The 17,778-nt window shown below is 37.2% G+C and overlaps 1 protein-coding gene and 1 pseudogene across 1 annotated transcript; both read left to right on the top strand.

Moving 5' to 3' along the window:
• Positions 1–2,223: 2,223 nt before the first annotated feature.
• On the top strand, positions 2,224–2,415 carry LOC119538953 (annotated as a pseudogene).
• Positions 2,416–10,933: 8,518 nt separating this feature from the next.
• On the top strand, positions 10,934–11,878 carry LOC119538080 (olfactory receptor 4D5-like). The gene has a single exon (XM_037840817.1). The coding sequence runs from the start codon at positions 10,934–10,936 to the stop codon at positions 11,876–11,878; it is 945 nt and encodes a 314-aa protein (XP_037696745.1).
• Positions 11,879–17,778: the final 5,900 nt, after the last annotated feature.

Below are 17,778 nucleotides of genomic sequence, written 5' to 3'. Positions count from 1 at the left end.
CATTTATCCATATATGCTTTTCACTGATATAACACTGATCACTTTAATTTCTTTAGATAAATTGAACTTTTAAATACTTGGCAATGAAAGATCCCCATCAAATGAAAAAAAAAATTCTTGACTTTTGGCATATTTCATTTTTAGAAGTATTTATAAATATTCTGTCAGAAGTCTTAAAAATACTGTTGGTATTTTGGCTAATATTACACTGAAATATTAAATTGCATTGCACACAATTGAAATTTTTAACATCTCGGGGCTTCCTGTTCTCTAACATGGCATTTGTTTAAATTAAGTCAATATTTAGGTCAGTATATTTTTAGATTTTTTCACGAAGGTCTTGGACATTTCTTGTAAGGTTTACTTCTGGGCAGTTTATAGTATCTGATGCTATTTTACATGGCCATAGATCTGTTTTTATTAATTTTTCTAAAACACTTTCTGGATGACAGGAAAGCCATTTGGTCACAGTGTATAATTATTTTAAAACTCTGCTGAATTTGAGTTTCCAATATTTTATATAGGATTTTATACCTATGGTCACACTGAAATTGGCTTACTGTTTTCTCTTTATTGGATATGTGGTAAATTTGTCTGATTGTGGAATTGGGATTATATTGGCATTATCCAAAGAATATGGATGGTTGACATCATTATCTCTGCTAATTAACAGCTAATATAACTTTTATTTATTCAACAAATATTTATTGAGTCCCTGTCCTATTATGTGGCAGAAATAGTTTTAGTTTCTAGAGATACAACAGTATAGAAATAGTCGATCTCCTGTTATTTTGTTAGATCTTACCCATGAAATATTTTAAAGGGTGAATCTTTGAATGGTTTTTCAATTTTCTTTGCTATTATTTGCACAATCATGTTTTCCACATTTAAAAAAGTCTATACTAGTTAATTTATATTTTCCATTTCATTAGATTTTAAAATTTTTGTAAATTCTACATGATTTTTGTAAAATACTAATCTTTTTATAGCTTGTTACTTTGATAGCTCCTATTACTGTGTATGTGTGTGTGTTGTCTTGCTCAAACTTAGCATATATTTGTCTCTATGTCATTATTTTATTTAAAGAAATAGCTTCTTTTCTTTTTTTTTTTTAAATTATGTTCATAGTTTTCTTTTGACAAAGATGTGGGTGGGGAGGTATTCTAATTTTCTTGACTCTGTACACCTCCCCTGTTATGGTTTCTTTCTGTTTAGGGAAATGTAACTTCTTTTATCTATTTATTAGTTCAAGCTGATTAATTCTGTTTTTCAAATTCTCTATAGCTATACTTATTTTTTGTTTACCTGATTTGACAATTTTGACACCTGGATTTTTCATTTTATTTTTTCATTCTGGTTCTAATATGTTTTATTTCATATATTCTGAAGCTATATTGTTAGGTCCATCAAACCCCATGACTGTTACTTCTTCTTGTTAGATTGATAAAAGTAACAATATGCTATTGATAAAAAAGCAATGCTAGTAATCCTGTTCCATCTGTTCTTAACATTATCAAAATAGCTTCTTCTGGGAGCATTTTTCTTGCTTAAATTATCCTGTCATTTAATTAGATTATTTAATTTGCATTCCATTTTTGTTCATCACTTTTACTTAAATGGATGTCTATTTAAGTTATGGGAAACTTGTCTTTCAATGTCAACTCATGCTGTTTATCAGGAAAGAGGATATTAGCTTTAATAGATGGACTGACTCATTTTTCCTTAACATTTCTGGCTCAACAAAAAGAATCCTACAGAGCTTAAAATTAATGAGCATATTCTGAACAACTTTTTGCCAATAAATTTGGCAATTTAGATGAAATGGGCAAACTCCTTGGAAAATAGAACTTACAAAAACTAATACAAAAAGCAATCTTGATTTATTGGTCATAACAGAGTCAATTGTGGGTGGGGTGAGTATTCTAGCTTCCCTGGAGGTTACAAAATTCAAATGCTTAAGAAACCTGCCTCACCAACTGAAAAGGAAGCTCTGCATGTGAATGGCCATTAGGAAAGAATATGTTAATTGCATACACTATTGCTTTGAAGAGTTTCTGGGACATATACAAGTGAAAGCAGTGTTTTGAACATTGCACTTGACAGAGTCATTATGAAGTATCTATTACGGAATGTGTTTTAAAAGACAAGAGGCCTGAGAAAAAGTCTCTGTCAGTGTAATGTATGTGGTTTCCATAACACAGCAGAGGTTGTAGGAGTGTGTTTAAGGATGTAGTTTTCATAGTTCATTACCAAGTATGTTGTTACTGCTTAGCATGGGGGAGAAATGGAATGTTCTCTCCTGTGTGTGAAGCTGGCTCTTGGTGCTGCTTCACTGTGACTGCGTTTAGCCTTTGGTAGTCATTATTCTTTCCCATATGGGGAGAATGCAGGGAGGAGGACTCTGGTCTGAGTGCTCACCTTCATACTTTAGTTTCTTAAGAGAAATTGCCTTTAGGTAGAGTTCTCCACACTTCTTCTATTCCTTAAATAGCCCAGTTAGCTTAATATACAAACTAAGTTTATAATTACAGTCCTCCCTCCACTCCCTCCTTTCTAACTAAAAGCTTTCCTTTACCACTGCAAATACAGTCTAGGAGTCCTTGGTTGTCAGACAGGCTTACTGAATCAACCATATATTTGGGTTTTACTTCCCAGTTTGGCATTTTTGGGGATGCTTAGCAATCTGGATTTCCTGAAGAGGTATCTCCTTTTCAGGACTGGCCTAAGCTGTTGATGAGTCATGTGGGCTACACTTGGAAATGCATAAGGGGAATTCTCGGTTTAGTGGATTGCTTTTGTCTGTATTTTGAGCACCAACCCCGGGTTCTCTAGCAGGGCTCTTTAGGCCAACACTGTTGACATCCTTGAGTGGCATTCACTATTTTTCCCCTTCTTTGGTTTACTCTATTTTGCTGGAACAGATCAATCAGTAAGTTCCTGAAAACTTTTCCTGAGATTTTTGGGTATCTAAAATATTTTATTAATATCCCCTCCCCTTTAAATAATTCTTTGGCCCATTCTAGAATTTCAGGATGAAAGTCATTTTCTGTTGGCATGTTAAAGGAATCTCCATACATAATGTATATAAAGCTCTAGCATCCAGTGTTGCTGTTAAGAAAACCAAAGCCCTTATGATTCTTATTCCTTTTTGGACCCTGTATTTTTGTATTTGGAAATCTAAAGAATCCTTACTTAAATCCAAGTGCCCCAAACTTTTATGAATACCCGACAGTGGGTATCTTTTTATTCATTGTACACAACATTTGGGGTACCCATTCAATCTGGGGATCCTTGTCCTATAGTTATGTTTTTTTATTGTACCTAATGAATAGAATTTCTTTTTCACAGTCTTTCTTCTCTACTAAATTTTTGGAACTCCCACTAATCAGATATTGGACTTCCTAATAATTACTTCTCTGAGTTCTGTGCCTTTTCTCTCACATATTTCCTTTCATCATTTTGTACTTCTTTCTGGGATTTTTTCTTGACTTTAGTTTTCAACTTTTCTACTGAAATTTTTTATTTGGCTATCAATTTTTCACTTTTCAAGGGTTCTTTCTGTTAGCTGATTGTTTTCTTTTATAGAATTATTTTCTTGAATTCTAGCTATTATTTCTTTTCTCTCTGTCTGAAGATGCTATTAATTTTTTGAAGTTTTCTTTTGTTCCCTGTGTTATCTCTATTACATCCAGAATCTCTTTTATAACTTGATTATTTTGTTCTCTCTTATTAGTAGTTTTCCCAAGTTGTGATCCCTGGGTCTTTTCGTATCTTAAGTGAGTCACTGGAAAGGTGATTGGATGCTTTAGGAGCATGGATGGAATTTTCCCCTGATGAGCTTCATTTCTGAAAGATAAGATGCTGAGCCAGCCTCCGATGACCCCCACATATCAGTAACTAGAAGTCATTTCCTCCTGGGGCTCTTTGTTTCTTCTTAGAAAATTGAAGGGAATAAGTACTTACTTTGAGGTCAATATTCAGCCTCATTCCATTATGATCAGAGAGAGTGCTTTGTATAATTTTAAAATTTTAAAATTTATTGAGTCCTGTTTTGTGACCCAGCAGATGGTCTATCCTGGAAAATTACCCATGAGCATTTGTCAAAAATGTATATTGTGCTGTTTTGGGCTGCAATATCTGTATATGTCTATTTGGTCTAGTTCATAAGTTCTCTGTTTCCTTTATGATCCTCTGTCTAGATGTTCTATCTATTGATGAGAGTGGTATATTGAAGTCTTCAGCTATTAGTTTAGAGACATCTAGTTCTCCCGTCAGTTTTGCCAGTGTTTGCCTCATGTATTTTGAGGCACCCTGGTTAGGTACATAAACATTTATGATTATTATTTCTCTTCTTTGGATTGCCCTTTTATTAATATATAGTGTCCTTCTTTGTCTCTGCAACAGATTTCCTTTAGAAGTCTGTTTTTTCCAATACCAGTATAGCTACCTCAGCTCTTTTTTGCTTACTATTTGCATGGAATATCTTTTTCATCCTTTCACTTTCAACCTGTTTGTGTCTTTGGGTCTAAGGTGATCCCTTGTAAACAACATATAGTTGGATCATGTTTTTTCATCCATTCTGTCAACCTGTGTCTTTTGATTGGAAAGTTTAATCCATTAGTATTCAATGTTGTTATTGTAATGACAGTACTTCCTTTTGCCTTTTTGTCTTTTGTTTTTTTAAGATGTCAAATCTTGTTTTTTTTTGGGGGGGGAGGGGGTTGGTGGCTCTCTTTTCACCTTTTTAGTTACCTTTACTGAAAATCTTCATTTCTATACTCTCCTCCAAACCTTTCTGTCCTGTCTTTTCCTTCCAACCTGGAGAACTCTCTTTAGTATTTCTTGTAGAGCAGATCTCCTGTTGACCAACTCTCTCAGTTTTGTTTATCTGTGAACATTTTTAACTCTACCTCATTTTTGAAGACAGTTTTGTCACATAAAGAATCCTTGACTGGCAGTTTCTCCCTATCAGAACCTTAAATATTTATCACTGCCTTCTGGCCTCCATGTTTTCTCATGAGAAATAGGCACTTAGCCTTTTTGCATTTCCCTTTTATGTGAGGAATTAGTTTTCTCTTGTTGCTTTCTGGATACTCTCCTATCTTTGGCATTTGACATTCTGATTAGTATGTGTCTCAGAGTAGATCTAATAGTATTTATTCTGTTTGGAGTAAGTTGTACTTTTTGTACATATATATTTAAGTCCCTCATTAGAGCTGGGAAATTTTCAGCCATTATTTCTTCAGATATTCTTTGTGCCCCTTTTTCCTTTTGTGCTCTTCCTGGAACACCAATGACATGCATGTTTGTGCACTTTGGGCTATCATTCAAATCCCTGATACCTGCTCAATTATTCCCATTCTTTTCTCTATATGTTCTTCCATCTGTAAGATTTCATCTCTCTTGTTTTCTAGCTCACTGATTCTTTCTTCTGTCTACTCAAATCTGCTATTGTATGCCTCTACTGTATTTTTGATCTCTTCTACTGTGCCTTACATTTCCATCCTTTTTGTGGTGTTTCTTTTTATATTTTCAAATTCTCCTCTGTGCTCATTCAGGGTCTTCTTAATATCCTTTATCTCTTTAGCCATATTTTCCTTCATCTCCTTGAATTGATTTAGGAGATTTGTTTGAACATCCTTGATTAGTTGTTCCAAATTCTGCATATCCTCTGAGGTTTTAATTTCCTTCTTTAGACTGGACCATATCTTCCTGTTTCTTAGTATGGCTTGTAATTTTTTCCTGGTGTCTAGGCATCTGATTATCTTGATGAGTTTATTCTGAACATCAGTTTCTCTCTTCTACTTAGGGTTTTCTTGTTAATTGACTTTGAGCTAAGGTACTTCTTCTACACTTGATTCAACTTACTATAGACCTTTAGAATAGCTTGTATGTAACTCATCAGATTTTTTTCAGCTCTTATTCATGTGATTCTTACCCTGAATATAGAATTTTTGAGATTGCACTATTTGTGCAATTGTTTCAACCCCAGGAGAGATTTTCCTTTCCTCTTTTCCTTCTCCAGGCATGTTGATCTCTTTTGTTTGTTTCTGATTTGGCTCTATAATTTTTTAAGACTCCTTTTATTGTCTCTGACTGCTTTTGCCTGGAGGGCAAATTTGGGAGGAGGGTCACCCCAGAGAGGACTTTCTAAGTCAGTATTTCCCAGACAGAACAGGGCCAGGGACCCACAAGAGATGTAGATCAGTTTCCATGTGTCCTGGAGAGGAGACCTGGAAGATTGCTGAACTTCTCTTTGACATGTCCCTGCGTCTGTGTTTTCCTGGCTTGAGCAGCAGATGGTGCTCCTCAGTCAACCATATCCCTCTGTCCTAAGGTGTTACTGTGCCTTTAAGTCTCACTGAATCCACCTCTGTCAGAGATGGTGTTGAAACTGTGGCTGCTGGCTGCTTTTAGTCCTGGGCTTGTTGAAACTATCTCAGAACCAGGAGCCAGCATTCCAGATTTGCTAATCAAAAGGCACAATTGATGCTCAGCCATACCTCACCCCCATGTTCTTAGGGAAGAGGAATTTTATTTCCAGTCAGGGACAGCCTGCTGTGAGAGGGTGGGATGAGCACCAGCTTCTGCTGTATTGAGAATTTTACTCTGAGGGCGTCACTGCAGGTTATCAGTCTCTGCCTTCTGCTCTTCCCTGGATGGTGTACAGTGTTCTTCTGGTCTCTGGAGCATTCAAACAGCTGTTTCAGGCAGTTGCTGGTTGTTTACTAGCTGCCCTGAAGGATGAACTGCAACTTGAAGCTCTCTACTCTGCCATCTTACCTGGAAATTCCTCCTGTTTTTCTGATTGTGTTCTGAGAACACACATTATATGATTTCTATTTTTTAATTTTTTAATGTGTTTCCTGGTCTAGAATGGGGTCCATGTTGGTGAATGTTTCATGTGATCTTCAGAAAAATATGCATTTTACTGTTGCTGGATGGAATATTCTATAAATATCAGATCAAATTAATTGGTAGTGTTCATTATACTAAAATCTTATGATTTTCTGCCCATTTGATCTATCAGTTTCTGAAAGACAGGTGTTGAAGTCTCCAACTCTAATACTGGGTTTGTGTATTTTTCCTTTCAGTTTAACAGTTTTGGCCTCATGGGTTTTGATTCTCTGTTGTTAGGTGTATATACATTTAGGATTGTTATGTCTTCTTGGAGGATTAAGCCCTTACCCTTATGTAATTCTCCTGTTGTATCCCTGATAATTTTCCTTGGTCTGACATCTGCTTTTTCTAAAAATCATGTAACTATAGCAGCTTTCTTTTGATTGATATTAATATGGTATATCTTTTTCCATCCCTTTACTATTTATTTACAATTGGGTCTTTTTTTTCCAATCAACTTTGATAATCTGTCTTTTCAGTTGTGTATTTATACCATTCACATTTATTGAGGTAGCTGGATTATAATTACCATGTTTATAGCTGTTTTCTGTATTTGCCTTTGTTCTTTTTTTCTTTTTTTCTCCTGTTTTTCTGCCTTCTCTGGTTTCAATTGAGAGTCTTATATGATTTATTTTCATCTCTTCTCTGAGAATATCAGTTATACTTCTTTTTAAATAACAGCTTACTGAGGCATAATTCACATACCACAGAATTCACCTATTTAAAGCATACAATTCATTAGTTCTTAGAATATTCACAGAGTTGTCAATCATCACCACATAAATTTTAGAACATGTTTATCACCCTAAAAAGAAAACTGGCACCTAATAGCAGTCTCTCCCCATTTCACCCTCATAGTCCCACCCAACCCTAGACAACCATTGATCTACTTTCTGTTTCTATAGATTTGGTTATTTTGGATATATCATAGAAATGGGATAAAAAAATATGTGTTCTTTTATGACTGTCTTCTTATACTCAGCATAATGTTTTCAGGCTTCATCCATATTGTATAATGTATCACTATTTTACTGCCATATAACATTCCATTGTGTGCATATGCCACAAATTATTTATTTGCTCATTAGATGATGGACATTTGTATGGTTTCTGCCTTTTAGCTATTATGTATAATGCTGCAATGGACATTTATATACAAGCTTTTACATGGTCATATATTTTCATTCTCTTGGGTATATATGTGCATCATATGCTAACTCTGTGTTTAACTTTTGGAGAACTTTTTACAAAGAGACTCCACCATTTTACTGTCCCACCAGTGGGGTATAGGGCTCCAATTTATCTATGTCTTCCCCACCACTTTTTATTTAGTATCTTTATTATTATAACCATCCTAGCTGGTGTGAAGTGCTATCTCATTTTTATTTACATCTCCCTGAAGAAAGGAAAATTATTTTGAACATCTTTTCAAATGATTATTGGTAATCTGTATATATTATGTGTAGAAATGTCTATTCATATCCTTTCTCCATTTTTAAATTGGGTTCTTTGTCTTTTTATTGTTGAATTGTGTTCATTATGTATTCTGGACAGAAGTCCTTACAGAGATATGATTTGCAAATATTTCCTCTATTCTATTGTCTTTTCACTTGTTTCATGGTCTTCTGAAGTGCAGTGTATATATTTTATCCTATGTTACCTGTGCTTTTGGTGCTAAATCTAAGACACCATTGCCTAATCCATAGTCATAAAGATTTATGCTCCTGTTTTTTCCTAAGAATCTTACAGTTTACATCTTTCATTTAGATCTTGGATCCATTTTGAGTTAATTTTTGCATGTTGTGTAAGGTAGAGGTACAACTTAATTGTTTTATATGTGGATATCCACTTGTCCAGCACCATTTTTTCAAGCGACTGCTCTTTTCCAATTGAATTGTCCTATCACTCATATTGAAAATCAATAGACCATTATTGTAAGGGCTTATTTCTGGACTTTCAATTGCATTACTTTAATCTACATGTCTGTCCTTATGCTAGTACCACATGATCTTGATAACTGTAGCATTGTAGTAAATTTGGAAATCCTCCAACTTTGTTCTTCTTTATAAATATTGTGTTGGCTATTCTGGGTTCTTAACATTTCATATGAATGATAGGCCTAAACTTGTCAATTTCTGCAAAGAAGCCAGCTAGAATTTTGATGGGGATTGTGTTGAATCTATAGATTAATATGGGGAGTATATACTTCTTTAAAAAGTATTTTAGTGATTGCTGTAGAGTTTACAACATACATTTTTAACTAGTGTAAGTCCACAATCAAGTAACACTGTATCACTTCACCTGTAATGCAGGCACCTTTATAAGACAGTAGTCCCATTTCCTCACTCCATCCATTGTGGCATTGCTGTCGTAATTTCAGCCATCCGTATGCTATAATCACCCAAAACCTTGTCATCATTATTCCTTTAATGGCAGTTTTACCATTTAGATAAATTTAGAATATGAAAAATAAAATAATTTATTCTTCCTCGATTTGTTCTTTCTCCAATGCTCTTCCCTCTTTATGTAGATTCAAGTTTCTGTCTATCACTCTTTCTCCCTGAAAAACTTCTTTTAACATTTCTTGCAGGGCAGGTTTGTTAACAACAAATTCCCTCTGTTGTTTGTTGAATAAGGTCTTTATTTCTCCTTTACTTTTGAAGAATAATTTCACTGGATTTAAAATTCTAGTTTGGTGTATTTTTTTTCCTTTCAACACTAAGTTTTCATACCACCTTATTCTTTGTATGGTTTCTGACAAGAAGTGCATGTAATTCTTATCTTTGTCCCTCTAAGAGGTATGGCATATTATTATTTTCTGGCTAAGAGTCGGGCTGTGTTTACTATTTTCTGTAGCTTTAGGTGTCAGAGGCTAAAATTTCCTCTGGTATCCTTGTTTTTGACTCTCCTGTTGTTTTGGATTTCCTTAGAGACTTCTTAAATAGGGTCTGAGCAGTGCAGCTTTTTTCAGCTGTGATCCTCTGTTGTTATACAGGAGCCTGTGGATGTGGTGACAACATCACAGTCCAATCCTATGATTAGGTCTCAGCCTTTTAGTGAGCCTGTGACCCTGGCTGTGAGCTTCACTAATGCATATCAGCTTTTCTTTTCATCTCTTAGCTGAGATAGGAGGTTAAAAGGGATGGGAGTTGGGTATTTCCCTTTCTCCACATTGAAAGCTAGAGGTGTCTTTTTTTTTTGACTTGTCATATGTTTATTATAGTTTATATAAAAATTAAAATAATCTAATGTATTTTAAACCTTTAAAAATTCTATGTGGGAATTTCTCTTTTAACAAAATATCCATTCTAAGTTTACAAAAGTTTTTAAAATTTTATTTAATTCCAATGTTGTTACTCTGAAAACAAATACTAGTCAAAACAAATACTCTAAATTGAAAATCTCACATATGAACCCACTATCATTACTCATAAAAATAGTTCAAAATAAACTGTAAGATTGATTTTTACAAGCACAGCAACATTCATTCATCAAAGCCCTACACTCTTTTTTTATATCAAATGATGAAACATTTATTGAAAATTACTGTAACTTGAGGAAATGTATTGATTGAATAGCTGAATTAGTGAACAGTAATCACATTTTAAAAGACAAGATAAATTTAAGAAATCTGAGATTTAAAAGGTGAAAGCATTAACGGTCCTTCACTATTTTTGTCAATGATGTGTCCACAGAAAGGGGAAACAGATTCTAAACTAAAGAAGCTCACACCAATATGGCAGGAAAAAAATTTTAACCTGAGACTGGGTGACCAAGTTTCTTGCCTGTTACCTGTCCCACCTTCAGAGGACCCTGGACTTGGGTCTCTTCCTCTACATCAGCAGGTTCTCATAAAACTCAGTGGGGTTCAGGATTCCTACTGAACCACTGATGACATTCCTGTTATGGTGAATGAGATAGTAGAGTAGTCCCCAAAGGGAGCAGAGGAAACTATTTCTGAGAAACTTGTGGATCTTATGATGAATATGTCCATTTTCCTCAACAGATTCATTTACTAGCTCATACCAAACTGATGAATCCAGCGAACCATTCCCAGGTGATAGGTTTTGTACTACTGGGGCTCTCTCAAGTATGGACGCTCCAGTACCTCTTCTTCATTGTCTTCTCTGCTGTGTATCTTATGACAGTAACTGGAAATCTCCTCATTGTGGCCATTGTGACTGCTGACCCACACCTGCACACAACCATGTACTTTCTCTTGGGCAATCTTTCTTTCCTGGACTTCTGCTACTCTTCAATCATGGCACCCAGGATGCTGGTTGACCTGCTCTCAGGCAACCCCACCATCTCCTTTGGCAGCTGCCTGGCTCACCTCTTCTTCTTCCATTTCATTGGCGGCATCAAGATCTTCCTGCTGACTGTCATGGCTTATGACCACTATGTCGCCATTTCCCAGCCCCTGCACTACACACTCATTATGAATCGAACAGTCTCTGGGCTCCTCATGGCAGCTTCCTGGGTGGGGGGCTTCATCCACTCTATCGTACAGGTGGGACTGACTATCTGGTTGCCATTCTGTGGGCCTGACAAGTTGGACAACTTTTATTGTGATGTGCCCCAATTGATCAAGTTGGCCTGCACAGATACATTTGTCTTAGAGCTTCTGATGTTGTCTAACAATGGCCTGGTGACCCTGATGTGCTTTCTGGTGCTACTGGGATCTTACACAGCATTGCTGATCATGCTCCGAAGCCATTCCCTGGACAGCCGCCACAAGGCCCTGTCCACCTGTGCCTCCCACATTGCTGTGGTCACCTTAATCTTTGTGCCTTGCATCTATGTCTATGAAAGGCCATTTCAGACCTTCCCTATGGACAAGATGGTCTCTGTGCTGTACACCATGGTCACCCCTATGCTGAATCCTGCCATCTATACCCTGAGAAATAAGGAAGTGATCATGGCCATGAAGAAGCTGTGGAGGAGGCAAAAAGACCTTCTTGGTCCCCCAGAGCACTGACCCTACAGATTCTCAGAGGCAAGGACGTGAGGATCAGAGGGATGCATCAGGGTACCAACCTGCTTGAGAGGACACCACAAGGAAGGTAAAACTATTTTCCCATGCTTTTCTGCAATCATTAGTTTCAGTCACATTCTGGTGACAAAAACCTTTAGCCAAGCTGGAACTTCAGATGAGTGCTCTAGAACTGCTTCCCTGCACCTCCTAGAGGCAAAACCTCAAGAGATATGCAGAAGTCATGACTGGCTTGGGTGGCACCTTCCCAGATGAGCATGGTGTTGACCCCGCCAAGAAATTTCCAACTGCAGTATGTATAGAGATGGTAAATCTAATGTTTCTTTCCTGATAGCACTTCCTGAACACAAAATATATTTGAGGAGCTCAAAACATTTATAAACTTCCTGGAGACAGGAGGGACTCAGGAGTTGAAATAGATGTAGGACCCTGAGTCCAGATTTCAGGATGTTGATTGAATTTACAGTCATTAAGGAAGAAGGGAATTCCCTTGGGCAAATTACTTTCCTCTGCATAGTTTAATAATGTTGCTGTCGTCATCATTATCATCATCATGATCTAGATAACATTTGTTAAAAGTTTACTATGGGCCAGTTACTGTACCAGGTGATTTACATAGGTTATTTATTATAACACTTTTGACATTCTTGGAGATAAATATCACCCTAGTTTAAAGATAGGTCAATTGTAGGTTAGAGACATTAAATAACATACTCAGGTTTCTTGAGCTTGTTTCTGGAATCCAACCCAGCTCTATATAATTTCAGATCTCAAAGTCTTAATGGTATCTAGAACTCCTTGTAGCTCTAATGGGTAATAACTCTTTGTGAGTCAATGTCAGTTAGACTGGCCTCATGGATAGAGGTGGTATTTTAGATTGATCTGGTCCAAGTCTGAATGGGAGAGTTGGGAAAACTGGACATGGAGGATGGAGGATGGAGCAGAAGATGATATGGAGAACTGAACACATGGAGAATGTAGAATTGGGTTTTAATATGGGAATGTGGGTTAAAGAATCAAGGGGAAATTGGGTTAAGGATACCAAAGCCCAGTAAAGTTGTAGGTGGGAATAGTTTTCTCCCACACTCTTGCTCAGAAACTTGCCCTTTAAAATTCAGCTATCTTTTTGGCTGTGTAGCATCACAGTTGACTACTTTGATGGTCAGTCATCCTCTAGTCCCTAAATAGAGAATGGTGCTTTAATTTAAGAGGGGATGGAGAAATGGCCCCAGCCATCTCTTCCATCATTTCTCTACTCTTCCCCAATACCTTAATCCCTCTTTAATCCAGATTCCTTCTTCTCCAATTGCTGAGTTAATCAACTGTATCACAAGACCTTTACCTTTTCATCTACACCGCCATGCCTAATAATCAATTTAAAATTGAAACAAAACAAGTTTTATTTTATTTAACTTATTAAATGTTATTTAAACAGTGATACCTCTGTAATTGTGGGATGGGAAGAGCATAACATTCATAAAAATGTATCTGCCATTTTCCATCACTTATATTTCTATAAATACATTAGTATAAGAGAAGTTCCTTCCCATCATAATGGCCGACTGAGAAGATATGTTTAGAATACAGGGTCTAGACATTAGGTCGGTCTCCAAAGTGGACAGGCATAGGGTTAGTGAAAAGGGAGTCAGGATATTGAAGGAGAAGATATGAGGGTTTAGAGCAAACACTTGAGCTCTTTAAAGAGAGAGCACACTTCAGTGGAAAGAAAATTTTGGAATTAGAATATACAAGTCAGAGTTCCCTTCCATGCATTTTAGCTCAGCAGCAAGAGTCTGGATCTCTTTCCTATATCCCATGAACTTGTAATAAGGTCACAAGCTTACTTATTTGGAGTCATATGTGCCAATAAAATGTATCTTATTTTTCAATAATTGATATTATTTTCCTCACAACTATCTACCTGTTGGATAGTAGGGCAAAATATCTAAAATTTAGATAGCTCTAGCGGACTTGCTTTTATGTATAAAATCAAATAGTCCCTTTAAGGAAAGGTTCATTCTCTTTAGAAAATAACTCAGTTGCTCAGGATTCTGCCCTCTCCCTCTTTCCAACCCTGTTCCTTTTTAAAGTGCTGTCAGAATGTTTGGAGGAGAGGAGCACATTCCCGTTCCCATGTTAGTGCAGGAAGGCAGAGTCCTCAGACCCACAAGTGTCTCCTGGATGCTTGGTGTTCTCTGCTGCAGAGAACCTGCCCTGGGCTACTCTGCATTGTGACAGGATGTGAGGATAATTCTATCTCAAGATTCTGTTGACTGCTGATGCTAAAGTCTGCCAGATACAGCTCAAGGTCTGCTTTCTCTGCCTGATCAGGTCTGGGAGATATTCTTGGTCTAACAGTTTTTCTAAGCTTTGGTTTGGGTTGTAGACCCCTCTGAGTCTCTTGCATTGTCTCCATTCATTCCTGACAAGGTTTTCATCCCATGGGGCTCAGTCATGTACCTGTCACCACTGTGAGCCCCATTTCACACCACTACCTCTCAGCTCAGCCTCTATCAGCGTCCCTTCTCAGGGGCATGTAAGATCTCGGGCTCCACCCATATCATAAGAGAACTGAGGGTGGCTTGGGAAGTGAAACTCCAGCCCTTCCTTTGCCTCACCATGCTGTTTTACTTAAATGACTCATGTCACAACATACCTGGCAGTTCTGTGGACAATCTATGGGGCTAGCTCCTTCAAAAGTCTTCATTTTGAAGCAGGACAAGGCCTCCCACCCTTGCCTTCCCCTCTATCTCCAGAGGCAGCCCAGGAAAGGAATATCAAGAGACCCCTCTGCTCATCTGCCTTCCTTACCTCTGTGTTCCTTTCCTCTCACTATTTCCCTTTTTCTTTTCCTGTCCCATCAGGGCATTTCTTAAGTTCTATGTTCTAGTACTCACTCAGGCCTAGATCCTGGTATGTTAAAGAGGTATTAAAGGGATACAGAAAATCCTTTTTTCTTTCAGCCAACACCCAGATTACATACACTTGATAAGGTTGAGAGACACAAACTTTGTCTTCTTTGTCCTGTCTTCTCCCTCTTTGAGAAGAGAGATCGCTCAGGGCCTCAGGGTGGAAAGCTTAAAGAAAGCATGATTGAAAGAGGGAGTTTAAATGCCTCAGTTTTTTGTTTGCAAAGTAGTTTCCTTTTGCATTACCACATGGTTCATGTGCACTGTAAATCAGCTTGTAGGAGTAGAATAGAAGAAGGTCCAGAAAAGTGCTGAGATGATCTAGGAATTAAATCACTTTTGCTCAGTGTTAGTGTAGGTCTAGATTAAGGATTTAAGTAGCTCCTTGTTTGTGATGAGATTTAGGATGCTGAAGAATTTCAGTGTATTTGTAATTGTAGAAATTATAGGATAGCAGAATATCTGTCCTTTCCTTCTTCTAGGGGAGAGATGTAGGGGAATGTAATTTTCCAGGATTACCTGATAGAATCTGTAGAGCAAAATTTGTAGAGCAACGGCCAAAAGATTAAGTTACCCTTCTTTTATTGTTACCTTTGTTCCCATAATCAATATTTACCACCTCAGTTCCCCAGTGGGCATTAACAGTTATTGCCCCTTAGGACAATGGGCCACTCAGAAGGTGATCTGGAAACAGGCGAAATGTCCATGCCATTGAGCTTATGAATTTAAGAACCTACTATATGTAGAGTTTTTTTTCTGGTTCTACAGAAGATTTGACTGAGGCTTGGAGAAACTTCTTCATTTATCTGGAACTGAACAGCAGAGTCTGCCTCATTGGTGCATTCTTAATATATACAGTGTCAGATACCACATCTCTCTCTTTCACTCTCCCTATAATCTCTAGCATCTATTAATCATCTATCTTCTATCTAATCATCTATCTATTATGTATCTATCTAATCTAAAATCATCTTCCTATCTATATTACTATTGAAATAGAATGCTAGTGATGGCTCTTGCTATCAGAATGTATCAGTAAAGGTGTGATTGCACAGACCTTGACACAATCCGTTAGAATAGTATGGAATCAAATCTTGCTAAAGCTGAAAAGATTTTTAGAAATGATCTAAGTTAGGAATCAGAGATGAGTTTAAGATCTCCATAAACAAACATGTGATAAGTTTGTGTATATATAAAAAGGAATTATTTTTGAGAAACAGCTATAGATTTTGAGACTCTTACAGAGATATATGATCTCCCCAAAGACTAAAAACCACCTGATTCAATGCATTTATTTTACATTATACGGAAGCTAAGAAAAAATGAGGAAGTGGTTTGCTCAAGTGCATGCAATCTGGAGCAACAAGACCCCAGGTATTCTGTTTTCTAGTCCAGTACTATTTTTATTAAATGGTGATTCATAAAATATTAAGAAGAGAACTGCATTGACTGGCTCCCAGTTACCTTTCCATCCTCATGTCTTCCTTCTGTCTACTTTCACACTGTACATCTTTCAGTTTTCTGAATACACTCAGGACACCCCGAGCCTTTCACCTGCAGCCTGTGCTGCAGGGAACACTCTTAGCACCGTCTTAAGCTGGTTTACTCCTACAGGTCCCAGAGGAGATGCCCCTTTCTCTGGGAAGCTTTCCCTGTCCCTTCCCACGTGCCCTTCTCTGTGCCCCGTAGAACCCTTGCTTCTTCCAATGTGGTACTTGATAACTGTTGAGGTTTTCCTTTACTAGCCCAGTTTTACTAAGAACTATAAGATCTATGGGTAAGAAACAGTTTATCTTATAAACATTACCCCAAAATATACAGTGACTGTCTACTTCTCTCAACCTGCACTGCCAATACTGAAGGTATAGCTAGAATAATATCTCCTAGCTTCCAGGTTGAAAAAGTTCACTTCCTAATTGATCTCCTAAATTTCACTTCTGCCTCCCTTCAATCAATTGTTCCCCCAACAGCCATACTCATCTTTTACATTCATGATTAGGTTACTCCCTTGGTAAACCCTTCAAAGGCTTTTCATTGCCTTTTAAACAGGAAAAAAAAAAATCATATGAACATGATAGATAAGATCCTGTCTAACCTGGTCTTCACCCACTCTCCAACCTCACTCATCCCATCTTTTGTAACTTGATGGTTAGAAAAATTTTCCCTCAGTCCCTCTTCTCTAACTCTAAGACTTTGCAAATACTACTCCCTCTCTTTGGAATGTTCTCCTCCTACTCTTTGCCTGGGTAACTGCTCATTCTCAAGCCTCAGTTTAAAGGTCTCTTCCATGGTGGTGTGTTCCTGGTTGTAAATCTAAATGGATTTTTCATTATCACCCCCTCTTACAAAGCCCAGTTCTTTTCTCAAAAGCATTTATCACAAATTGCAACTATATACTGATTAGTGCATTTAGTTGTTTAATGTCTGTCATCCACAATACTATAAATTCCATAAGTGTAGGAGCCATGTCTACATTGTTTACTGCTGGTACTCAAGGCCTAGCACCAGGGACAAGACAGGTGAAGCAAGAAGGTGCTTAGAAGCAGCATTTAAGGAGGCACTCACTCTCAGGTTTGTGCAAGTCCTCACCCTGCATTACATGATCCTGAGTCTGTGCACCTCCCTAAAATTTGTACCTTAGCTTCTCTTTGATTCATTCTCTTCCAGTCCCTGAGTAGCACAGTGCTTAAAACATATCAGAAATATTAATAATATTTTTGAAGGAATGGTTGAATGATTCTCCCTGTATTTGGTATCTATTAGATGTGATTTGATTTGGGAATTGGGGCTATCCAAATATCTCATGGGTCTCATCATTCTTCCTTTATGAGATTCCCACAAGAGTTGTCATCACAAAAAGAACAATCCCATAGCAATTAAGAATCAAAGAACTGTTTGTTATGCAGTCAGGATTTGGTTTTCTAATACAGAGGTTCTGGTTAGTGATACTCTGTCTAGTTGGAAGTCCTTGCAGGC

The sequence above is a fragment of the Choloepus didactylus genome, chromosome 6, assembly GCF_015220235.1.
Source record: "Choloepus didactylus isolate mChoDid1 chromosome 6, mChoDid1.pri, whole genome shotgun sequence".
NCBI lineage: Eukaryota > Metazoa > Chordata > Mammalia > Pilosa > Megalonychidae > Choloepus > Choloepus didactylus.
Note: the sequence above shows the minus strand (reverse complement) of the source record. Positions and strands in the feature narration are given on the sequence as shown.